The following is a 12693-nucleotide window of genomic DNA, read 5'->3' on the forward strand; positions in this document are numbered from 1 at the left end:
ATATTGAGAAAAAAATTCTACATCTGCCATTGATTAAATTTATTTTCCAAATGATAAATAGTTAATAAAAAATTAAAATCAATAATTATGTCATTAATAACTAATAAATGTTAATTCTTTTTTTTAGACTATCTTAATTCTATTCGTTAGTTAAATATGCCTCTTTTTCCCTAAAAATTAAGTAATTAACAATCACTTCTAATAAATGAACCGAGTGCTTTTCAACATGCACGAATGCATTAAGAAATTAAAATTTGTACGTAGAAATAAGATAATTTAGCTATCAGCTGTGATGTAAAAAAAAATAATAAAATAAAATAATATTCCACTTACTGTATATAGTATACTCATTATAATAATATATTTACTATGTAATAATTTTTTGAATTAAAAAAAGCATTATATTTCACAGTTTAAGCGATAATATTTATTTTCAAAGGGTTCACTCATTTTCATCAATGCTAGTTGAATTTGTTATTGATTTTTAATAATAATAATAATAATAATAATAAATTTTAACATATTAAAACAAAACATTCCTTTCCAAGAAGCCAACCCCAAATAAGTAGATAAAATGATTTTTCCCTATTGAAAATCAATTGATAAAGCAACTCCATCAGGACGCAAATCCCAAGACGATTTGCGGCGGCTTCCTTCTCTCCTCTCTGGATCGACTTCTGGGCCATGAATGAGGGTTCACCGATCTCTGCTCTGATTTAGCAAATCACACTGTCACATTAGACATAGGTGAGTCTCCTCATTCCCAAGAATCTGCTTATCATAGAGTGCTAACACCACTCGACCACCATTTCACAAGCTTTTCATCCAAATAGCAGAAATCACTTGGAGTGATTTATGCAGATCAAAACCCTGCCTGCCTCAGCAGAAGATAGCTTAAATGATGAACAAACATTTTTATATGGAAGATAGAATCAATCCAGGATTCAAGTGTCATGGTAATTTGATTACAATTTTTTTCCCCAAAAGAAAACTGTTAAGAAGACTAATCCTCCAGTATTTCTTATCTTACATGATTCCATGAGTTAAAGACTACTTTTAGAACTGACTTATATAAAGCCCAAACCTAATAACGTATAATCTGAAAATTGTGCATAGCTTATAATATATCTATGGCTTCTTTTGCTTTCATCTTGAAAACAGTAAAAAATATTCATGTGTATTACTTCCTATTTCAACTCCAACAGCAAGTGTCGATTTACAAAATTATCATACCGAGTAGCAAGGCGAAGTTAACAAACCATGACATGATTGTACGTTGCAAAATGCGGGGCCAAGAGCCTAAACATTCAATAAACCAGGGAAAATATTTGAGATGTTACATCAAGCACAAGATAAGCAAAACACTTGAACATCACATCCGCTGGCCAGAATAGAAGTTCAGCAAGTATGAGATTTACATAAGCTGAAATTACAAATCTCAGGAATAATCAAACACAATACAGAAGGAATAAATAGTTTTCCGGAAACTAGTCCATTAAATGTGTGAGAACAGAACAACAGAACAAATAAACCACCTCATCCCTACATTAATCACCACCGAGTTCCATATGACCACAACAAATGTATCACAGCAGAACTGAGAAGCGCCATAAATTGTCACTACTCACCTTGCTAACAATGAATTCAATAACACAGTCAAACCAATATAACTTCAGTGGAAGATTGAAACTTTAATCAAAACAACGAATCAGAAATCAATCCCAAAAACTACACAATATTGGGAATAAATAAATGCTTGTATTGAGATAAAAACTGTGTCTTTATTCTAAGAGTCGTTCCAATCTATGCATCAACCCATATCTACAGGTAGAACAAACTATCCACTGCTAAATAAATTAGTAAATCATTATTCAACAACTATTATATCATAAACAAAAAGACAAAGATAACAACCAAGTTCCCCCTACGGGCCCACCCCCCAAAAAAAATGCAGTTACTCCCCTAAGGAGCATCAATGTCCAAGAAGAACTCTTGTTTGTGAGATGAAAACTTACTCCAAAAATCCATCATCAGCTATCCACCCATGGACCGCAACTCCTCCAATTGTGCTCTAATCTGGTCCTGAACCAACTCCAACCTCTTGGAGTACACCTCCAACTCCAATATCTGCTGCTTCCTCCATTTACCATCTACCATCATCTCTCCTCCTCCAAAAGTCAACGGCATTGCATTCATCGCCAACCCACCAATCCCTCTCCCACTGCAAGGCCCTGCAGCCAATACATTACTCAACAGCTCCTTAAACAAGGGCGACAAGCAACTCCTCACCGTCTCCTCAATCACAACCGAAACATTTAGACTGGTATTATTATTAGTGATGTTATTATTGTTACTATCATTATTAACCACAAAAGCTTCACTTGAGACACGGTTATCGTCAACTTTAACGCCGGAAGGAGCTGCAGCAGATGGCCGGGAACGCGAACGTTTACGTGACCTGGGAGTGGGCTTCTGATCCTCGATTTTAACTTCACCATCGTTGAAATTAGGGTGGTTAGGGTTAGGGTTTCCTTCCTCATCATCCAAACTACCATCTACAACACCGATTTGACCGGTAGAGCTCCAGATCTTACGAGAAATCTCGAAAGTGGCCTGATCATGAGGGCTCTTAAAAGTAAAGTCCTTACCTGAGCTGATTTTGTTAAGGACATTGCGGTACTTCTTCTTTAAACGGCGTAGTTTTTCAACCAGCTGGTTCTTGTTGAAATCGAGCTGGAGCTTCGATTTGATTTGGTCGTAGAACAAAGCAGTGTCGTGGTGATTGCTTCCTCGCTGCGTCGTGTAATCAAGAAACCCTTGGAGGAGCTCGATTTCGTCTTCGTCAGTCCATAATCGTTGAAACAGCCGTCTCGATTCATCCATTTGTTGTGGTTGTGGCTTTTTCTCTTCTTGCTGGTGGATAACCAGCGTCGTCTCAACGCGTTGACGCTTGGGGTCAGAAGCAGCCTGAACGGAAGCACAGGGGGGGTCAACGCCGTTGGGGACAGCGATGGTGACGGCAGAGGCGGAGGGGACGGCGACAGGGACAGTAGCAGGGGAGGAGATAGAAGGAGAGACAGAGTTGAGGTCTTCTTCGTCTTCCTCGTCGGCTAGAACGTCGTCGTTTTCAACCATGACATCGTCGTTCTCAAGATCGTCATCGTCATCTTGGGACTGAGAGGATTCGTCGTCGTCATCGTCGAGGTCGTGGCCAAAAACCGTGTCGTCCTGCTCGGAGGCCATGAAAAAAGTCAAGAGAGAGAAAAAGGAGGGGAGAGAAGGGTTAATTTGGTTGGGGGGTGGGGGCGTGGGTCTAAAGGGGCTAGCGTAGGGCGGGTGCGTTACCGCCTCACGAGGATTCGTTGGGTGGGTTGGGTGGTGGAGCGTTTCGTCGATCCACGCTCTCTCATTGCGCGTGTTTTCAAACTCATTCCAATTTTGCAAGATTCCGCTGATTCCGGTAGCCAATGGCTCTTACCTTCTTACGATCTTCAATTACCCGTTGCCGTGTTATAGTCAAACAAGAAGAAGTCCTTTTCGTTCGCTTAAACTACATGTCGTTTACTTGTCCTTGTACAGATCCACATATTTTAGACTAGGTTAGCTGGGAACGGATTTTTCTCATTTTTCTTTTGCTTACGTTCCAACTTGACGAAACCCAAGACAAAGTCCATGCCCGCAGCCCACTGGCCCATCTACGTAGCTGACGTTGCAAAATTTGGCACCTTATCCACCTCCCTTTCAAAGACAGCATATGCCCTTCCTTCTCCATGGATCCCAGTTCTTTCTCCTTTACCCAGAAACTCATCACAACAAGCACACTCTAACATGGTTTGTATAGCTCATAAAAGGGTGTAAAAAGGAGCCATTAAATACTAATGCCATTGATGGCTTCTGCAACTACAAGACCCACTTTCTCTTTCCACCTTTCCCACTTCCCTTCCCTCCCAAAAAACCCACTACTCATTATTGCAAATTATCATTCATCTCTCTCCAAAAACCTCAAAAGGTTTCACTATTCGCTCAGTTGATGTCTCTAAAGAAGACAAACCACCCACTTCAAACCAAGCAAGTAATCCTCCACCAACGCCACCAGAATCACCTCCTGCAGCAGAATCACCCCCCTCAAGATTTGGAACCGACATTTGACAAGCGGAGGTTGGAAGAGAAGTTTGCAGTGTTGAATACTGGGATCTATGACTGCAGATCTTGTGGATACAAATATGATTAGACTATTGGCGACCCATTATATCCAATTCCACCAGGATTACAATTTGACAAATTGCCTGAGGACTGGAGCTGTCCTACTTGTGGGGCTGCAAAGACTTTCTTTGAGAGTAAGAGTGTAGAGATAGCTGGTTTTGCACAGAACCAGCAATATGGGCTTGGAGGAAACTCACTCACTTCTGGGCAAAAGGCTATTTTGATATATGGGAGCTTATTGTTCTTCTTTGTTCTGTTCTTGTCAGGGTACTTTCTGCAATAATAACGTATGACAATTGAGTTGGGTTTTTAGTTTTGTGCTTACCTGTTGACTAGTTTATTTGTGATACTTGCAAATAGAGTCATATTTCTAGAAGTGGATTGGTGGAGTTGTACAAATACTATTTTCTTTGGATTTAGGTATCCTACAGAGTCCAAGAGATTTCAGGAAAATATTGAAGCCATACTCGAGTGAATTCAGCAAATCCTAGTGTTGTGTTCTTATTCTGCACATTAAGTCATTAATGGTCTCCTTCGGCAATTGAAACTTCATTCTCTCCTTTGCAATCAAGTGCTCGTTAACTGTGGGAAATTACAAATTGTAGTAGTACAGTTCCCATATAATTTATCATTAAAATTGAAATTCTCCATGTAGTGTATTAAAATGAAGTTTATATTTACACCCGTTAAAAATGGATATTAATATACTAAATTAATTTTATATTGTGTTATATAATTAATAATTTTTTATAAATTAATAAATATAATTTCTATAAAATAATTTTAAAATATTAACTTATATAGCAACAAAAATGTCAGTGGCACAGAAGCCACAACTCTTTAGAGTTATATGAGTAACAATTCATGACGGCTAATATTATACCTCCCTAATTTCCAACGTTGACAACAAAGAAATATAGAAATACAAATCATCCACCATGTTGGTACCAAGTGGGTTTGAGATGATGTTGTCCTTTATTGCGCTCTTTGAGTTGTTGGATGATATAGTCTCTCCATTTCCAGTTGGTGGTCATGCTTGGCTCAAAGAGCTGAGTGGCAACATCGTTTTGGAAGAGTGGCTGGTTTTTCCTCTCACCGCCGGCGCTGTGCAGAAGGGTGGCCACATCTTCTTCAGCTCATCTAGGTTTTCTCATTTCCTGGGTAGCTTTACAGTTGGGCTTGGTTGATTCTGTTTGGGCCGAGCTTGACTTGGGCTTCTTGTTTGTTTTCTTTCCGTTTCTGTTAGTTTGCCCTCAAATATACTGCTCAAACTATGATTGGTTACGTTTAAAAAATTTAAATAAATTTACTTACTTATCTCAAATTAAATTTCAAATCTCACAGGAGTTTAAATTCAAAATCATAGATTAATATTTAAATACCATATAATATAAATATATTTTTTAATTATATATTATAAAAACATATTGCAAAACTGTAGCACAACTCATTTACACATATCTGGCATAATTAGATTCGAGATCTGCACAAAGCGACGTCGTACGTGAGAGAAAAAATGACATTGACAATAATGCCCTTTTGGTAGATGAACAGTTGGAGAATTTACAATTTGTTTGGATCTGTATGGAATTGCGGATTGATAATTTATTTAGATTTTTTTTTAATATTATGATAAAAATATAAGTTTGTCTAAAATTAGGTAAATTGTAAAATTGCCTCTTTGATGTCTTCTATTTAAAAAAAAAAAAAAATAAGGGAGTGGCCTGTCACGACTGAACCTATGGGCCAAACCGGCACTAGTACTTAAGCCAGCCTAAAGCTCCCGAGGCCCATAGTAAACTTAATTATTTCTCAACCCAACTCTAAGGCTCATTTAGGCTCAATTTCAAGAATTAAACAGAACAGAGTCCTACCATAAAATGGACCATTTAACGGGGAGTTTTTGACTCGCCCGACCTGTAAACACAATATATAATAAATTGGGGAGCTCGGCTCACCCTCCACATAATTAAAATGTCATAACTCAAATAGAAGCTCAGCTCTCTCATCCAATCCCATCATGCATACAGTTAATAATTTTACAGGTCCAACATAACTTTTATAATACAGGCCCAAAATAAAAATAAGTGCTTCTAACACATGCGGAGTCTAAAATTTAACTCAATTGTACAAAATACATTAAATACTATTAATGGGCCTGCGAAGAAGAAGAGCAGGTTAACCACAACAAATAATCCTCTTGTAGCCTGGAAAAATATATGAACAGGAGTGAACATTAATATATCAAATGCAGGGTCTCAACGAGTGTCTCTCAAGCCGTGTTTGCCCCGAAGGACTGAGTCCCAGCGAGTGTCTCTCAAGCCGTGTCTCCCCGTCCTGTCCATATCCAATACCATACCACACGCACACACACTACTCCAAATTACCACGAACAACATCCATGGCACTTCAACAATTATGAATGCAATATAAAACGTGCCTAGCATTTAACTGCATAGATACATATTTATAAGTGATGCATGGACATGCTTGAACATATGATAACATCGAAATTATAATTAAAATTAATATTTTACTCACAAACTTAAACTGAGGTCACTGTGGCTGCTGGGTGGAGGAGGAAGGCTGTCCCGGCTCACCTGATAATTTCATTGCAATTATTTAATATATTTGACTCAATACAAGTTTAGAAATGACCAAAGACACCCTAAGTTGTGATGAAAATCTTGCAGAGTCTCCCCTATCCCTATAACCTACCCAACCTGCAAAATGGTTCAAATAACACTTCTAAACTCAACCCATATCTCATCATCATTATGTGGCTCCTCCTAGGCCCTCCAAACCAAGCAATAATCACAACATCAGACAACTTAATTATAAGACTTCAAAACTAATATTTTTCAAAAACTATCCAAACTAACTTTAAAAATTCTATAAGCCTGCCCTGCGTTTCTTAACAATATTATAAGGCTATTGCAATAGAAATCGTAATTTTCTTATCATCCATGAATATTTTATAAATTTTATTTTAATCCAGTACAAGGCAAAATTTGAGTAATGTAGAGTTCGAGTTTACCTATGCTAAATCTGACAACTGAAACGCGTCCAGAATGTCTGAAAATGGTAGGGTAGCCTATAATCTTGACCCGATTCTGAAATGGTTCCAGTAGTTTATCTGCTCGGCCCGAAATTGTAGATCCGGGCGACGATTGAATTTCCACAAAATAAAAGTACATACGCGAAGTCCACAATACCAAGGTTATATATATATATATATATATATATATATTATTTGAAAATTATGGATCTTACATTCTTCCCCCCTTATATAAAATTCGTCCTCGAATTTTACACAAGGTAGAACAATGACACATAGTTGCATATCAAACTTATAAGTACTTGCTGCGCGTATCCCCAATCTAACTTCCAAGTGCATTCCTCCATAGATTAACTCCTCCACAGGACTAACCATAGGGATTTACCTTGACCAAAGCTGTCTCATTTTATAGTCTACTATAGCTACCAGTTGCTCCTCAAAGATCGAATTTTTATTTAACTCCACTGTGTCTGGTCGTAACACATGAGAAGGATCGGGAACATACTTTTGAAGCATGAAAATGTGGAATATTGGGTGGACATGAGAAAGGTTTGGTGGCAACTCTAGCTGATAGGCAACACTGCTCCCACTCTATCCATGATCTTAAAAGGTCCTATATAACGGAGTGCCAATTTGCCTTTTCTTTCCAAATCTCATAAGCCTTTTCATAGGAGAAACCTTCAAGAACACGGTCACCCATTGTAAATTTTACATCTTTTCGCCTTTGATCTGCATAGATGGTTAAAAAATTTTATGTCTATCTGCCCCTGTCATAGTATGCCAACTACCATTCTCCTTCTGAGTCTAAACCATCACATCTGACTACTCATTTACCCCCTTTTTTTTTTTTTGTCATCTTTAGTACTCATTATAACTCCACTACTCTCGACTTTATATCTAATAACTTTAATCAACTTTGGCGCTTACCTCACTTTAATTACGCCCTAACGTGTCTCTTGGTGACTTCAGTCCTCATTCCTTTGTTTCAATAATCTATGTTCCCCAAAAACATGACTTATGTTCCTTACCCTGTAGTATCCTATTAAATGTTTTCCTGTAGCACCTATCATATACATCTCATTCGAAACCTTTACTTGTCTTATGACCTCAATGGTCAATACCTATAAATCTTCTCACTCCCATGATACTTTAAATTTTCAATCTCTTTTGTGTCATTACTAAGGTCTTTAGACCAGCTCCTGTCCATCTTATGTAACTAGTTATATAGAGCTCCATTCAAGTGTCAAGCGCACTCTACACCACTTATCAATATTGGAAAGTGAACTGGGTCTCTTCTCTTATAGGACAAATGTATTTGTATTCCCTGCCAACTCAGTTAATGCAACTTTATCGTTTCCCACTCCTTCTCTGGAATAGAAATATCTAGACTTCTTCTTAAAGCTTCTTAGTATGTGGCCTACTTCTGACACATTGACACTTAGATTGAGGCTCTACTACTCCTTTAATCTATCATCACATAATAACTTGTTTCAAACATCTCTTAGTGTGTTCCTAGTATACCTATTCCTTCTTATCCTCATCATTATAACTAGCTCTACCGAGCTTTCTTCCTATCCTTTGGATCTTATCCACTTTATTTTCCTATTTCTGCTATTGTTGATATCTTTTCAATATGTTGTACTTATTCCTTAATCTTAGTTCTATCTCACCCTTACACCTTTTGCTTCAAGGATGTCCATCCCATCATCAACTTTAACTTTCTTTTTTTTTTTATTTCTTAGTCTTATCTTGATTACTAGTTCCATTACTTCGAGAATTCTAACTTTACAATTGACTCCTATCAGCACATTCTTCACATTACGTAACACTTGTAATTAACCATAGAAAATTCTTTTTGTACCCCCTTTCCCAATTTACCTATCAAAACATTATCATTCCCTACTAGTCTTAGTAGGAAATTGCTTATCCTGGATGGATAGGAACCCCATAAATTATAAGTTTCATATGAACTAACACAGCTGTGGGAAATATGTGTCATGCCTTAATTCTGAACAAGATACTTCAAGTGTTCATTCTCCTTAATATAATCACATATATTGCCCATAGCTTTCCAAACTTCAGCCTCAACTTTTCCCATTAGCAACAATTTCATTCGCTGTAACTCATTAGCAAATAGCACTTCCTCCAGCTTATAGTTCAAAAGGGTTGTAAGCTCTAGTAACTAGCTCGATTTAACTCCTGTCACCTCTCTGATCATTCTTTCATACTTAACATTAGGTACACCATTATTGTCATTTTCACCTCAAAAGATTGGATATGCACTAACGCCCATCAAACTTTCAATTAATTGAGTCACTTTGACATGACCTCTCTTCTTAACATAATCTCCTAGAATCGAAACACGATCCAATTTGAAAAATAAGGAGAAATGTTCTCCCACCATTTATGATATATCATTGTTTGATAAACAAGATTTAGCTCATGCCCCTTAGTCTCCCTTTTTAGTTTCATTATTTCATTTTAATTATTGTGCGTTATTACAATATATCAGTTGTATCTACCATTTGTTATACTGTTGTCCTGCTTGACATATCATCTTAGAATTTACTATTTCCTTTTTACTCTTCATTTATCTTACATACTTATAATTATTTGTTCAATGCTCTTTATACTCAGTTATATTATAAAAGATAAAATTACTCACAGATTCTTTCAGATCTACTCTAATCTTACTGTAACAACCACAAAAAAAAAAAAAAATGAATTGACTTTGGCGTGTGACAGTGGATTTCCACTGTCACACTGCCAACTTTTTATTAAAAAAATAAAAAAAAGGTTCAAAAATGGGAGGAGGAATTCCCCCCCCCCCCCATTTTCTCTTCTCTCTCCTCTCCTTCCCTCTCTTCTTCTTCTTCCTTTCTCCGGTGACCGGCCGGCGACGTCCCAAGCGGCTCCCCACCGGCTGGCGACCCTCCGGCGACGGCCAGGACCACCAGAAACTGCAGCAAGAGAGGGAGAAGAGAGAGAAAACGCGAGCACAGTGGGCAGCAGCTTTCCGGCGCGATTCCGGCTTCATTCGACGTCCAATCGAGGCGATTCAGGTGGCATTGGAAAGCTTGTTCCGAGACCTTTCTTTTGATACCAATTTTGCAGCAAATGGAGGTCGGATGAGTGAAATATGAAGGAGAGAAGTTTCGGGTTTTTTCAAGCTTTTTCGTTAGATCTACGACGATCCGACCGTTGGATCGACGATCCGAGACCACCTATGGACTGAGGAAGAGGAGAGGAACATGGTGGTATGATCAGATTCGGCAAATGTCACCGGCGACCGGCGGCCGGCCACCGTGCGCCATGGTGCCGTCGGTGGCTCCGGTGAGCTATGGAGATGATTCAACTTCCAGAGGCTTCCTCATAAATTTTTGGAATTTTTGAGACACAGATAAACTTCGGGTAAGACTATTTTTATTATTTCTCTGCCTGTGGGGCATAAATACAGTATTTCTTAAATAGGAAAAATTGGAGAAAAATTCTAAGAAAAATATATGATGAAAGTAAAATTATTTGGAGATATTCTATGGTGTTTGTTGAATTTTTGAGTGATTGTAGAATATTTTTGAAAAATATAGATGGATTTTAATTAGATTTTTAGCATATGGGCATATAAGATTATTTGAAATTAAGATAATTAAATTTTATATAATTGGTTAAAACTTGAGGATGGAGGTTTAAATATGCAAATATTTAATTGGGTTGGATTAAGAATACGTTATATGTTGGAAACTTATGGAATCGAGTAAAATTCTTGAATAAAATATTCATGGGTGATTAGAAAATTACAATTCATTTTGCAATAGCCTTGTAATATTATTAAGGACCACGGGGCAAAATTTTAGAATTTTTAGAGCTTATTGAGTGGATTTTTGAAAAATGTCAATTATAGGGACTAAAACGTAATTTTTAAGATTTTGAGTATTGTCTGATTTGAAGGGCCCAGGATGGGCCATGTGATATTGATGAGATGTGATTGTGAAAATTGAGAATTTAGAAGTGTTATTTGAGCCTTTTTGCAGGTTGGGTAGGTCCCAGGTATAGGGAAAACTCTGCCGGATTTCCGGCATGAATTAGGCTGTCTATTGCCTCTTTAGAGTTTTATCTTAACTTAGTACTAATAAATTTATAATTTAATTATTAGGTGATCGAGGTCAGCTATTTTCTGCATCCAGCAGCCACAATAGTCATCGGTGTACTGTGAGTAAAATGTTAATTTTAATTGTAACTTCGATATTATTATATGTTCAAGCATGCCCATGCATCACTTATATGCATATATTTATGTAGTTAAACTCTAGGCACGATTTATGTTGCATTCATAACTGTTAAAGTGCCATGGATGTTGTTGTGGTAATTTGGAGCAGTGTGCGTGCGTAGGCGTGCGTGTGATGTGGTGTGGACTATGGACAGGACGGGTAGTCACGGCTTGAGTTCTTCGCTGGGACCCAATCCTTCGGGGGTAGTCACGGCTTGAGTTCTTCGCTGGGACCCCGATTTGGTTTATTAAGCGAAAGTCCGGCTTGAGTTCTTCGCTGGCACCAGGTTGGATTTAAGAGGGCTGTATAGGGGATCAGCTCCCATATGTTATGATTGATATTACAGGGTGCGTGAGTGCTCCAAATTACCTTTTTGCTGTTATGATGTGAACTTATTGCTGATGTTGCATTTCACTCTACAGGGTGCATTAGCTTTAGATAGTTATAGAGATTATGGTTAAAATTGATATTTTACTCTCTGAGTTGAACGCTCACTCCTGTTCACCATATTTTTCCAGGCTACAGGAGGAGACATTTTTCAGAATAACCTGTCCCTTTCCTCTCAGGTTATGAAAAGATTACTTAATTGTATTATTATTCTCTAAATTTGTAATTTAGGACTCCGCATGTGCTAGTAGTAGCATTAAGCCTGTCAGGGACTGTATGAATTCAAGTTTTCATATTAATAAATGAAAAGAAAAAATTTTATGAGTTTTAAATGGTTATAAATGAGGTAATAGGGTTGAGCTGGGCTCCCCTAATTTTTGTTTCTGATAATTTCTGGGCTAAGTTGACCCAAAATAAAATTATAACAGTTTAATTTAAAATTATTTTTATATGTATATTGGGCCTAAATTGTGGGCTTGGTTATGGGTTGAGGAATAGTTAGGCTTACTACGGCCCTCGGGGGCTTTAGGCTGGCCCAGGTCCTAGTGCCGGTCCGGCCCATAGGTTGGGTCGTGACACTTACCAACAATCACTCTTCTAATCCATGTATTTCTCAATATCTTATAATTACACCTGTACCTATCTTGTCCTATTCTGACTGTTATTAGCGTTCTGCTACATATTATCATACTATTGTTTATTTATTTATTTATTATTACTCTTTTTTTATATAATTATTCTATCAATCATACTGAAAATATATGTCTAACTCCAATT

General features: G+C 37.5%; 1 protein-coding gene and 1 long non-coding RNA gene across 2 annotated transcripts; one reads left to right on the forward strand and one right to left on the reverse strand.

Annotated features, from left to right (window-relative positions):
- Positions 1-1738: 1738 nt before the first annotated feature.
- LOC110662599 (probable transcription factor At3g04930) lies at positions 1739-4881 on the reverse strand. Its single transcript, XM_021821636.2, has one exon. It carries the CDS (start codon positions 3241-3243, stop codon positions 2035-2037), a length of 1209 nt encoding a protein of 402 aa, XP_021677328.2. The 5' UTR covers positions 3244-4881; the 3' UTR covers positions 1739-2034.
- A 5506-nt stretch (positions 4882-10387) lies between these two features.
- Positions 10388-12248, forward strand: LOC131178558 (uncharacterized). Its single transcript, XR_009147463.1, has 3 exons — positions 10388-10672; positions 11415-11470; positions 12048-12248. It is a non-coding gene; the product is annotated as an uncharacterized LOC131178558 (long non-coding RNA).
- Positions 12249-12693: the final 445 nt, after the last annotated feature.

The sequence above is a fragment of the Hevea brasiliensis genome, chromosome 3, assembly GCF_030052815.1.
Source record: "Hevea brasiliensis isolate MT/VB/25A 57/8 chromosome 3, ASM3005281v1, whole genome shotgun sequence".
In the NCBI taxonomy this organism is placed as follows: Eukaryota; Viridiplantae; Streptophyta; class Magnoliopsida; order Malpighiales; family Euphorbiaceae; genus Hevea; species Hevea brasiliensis.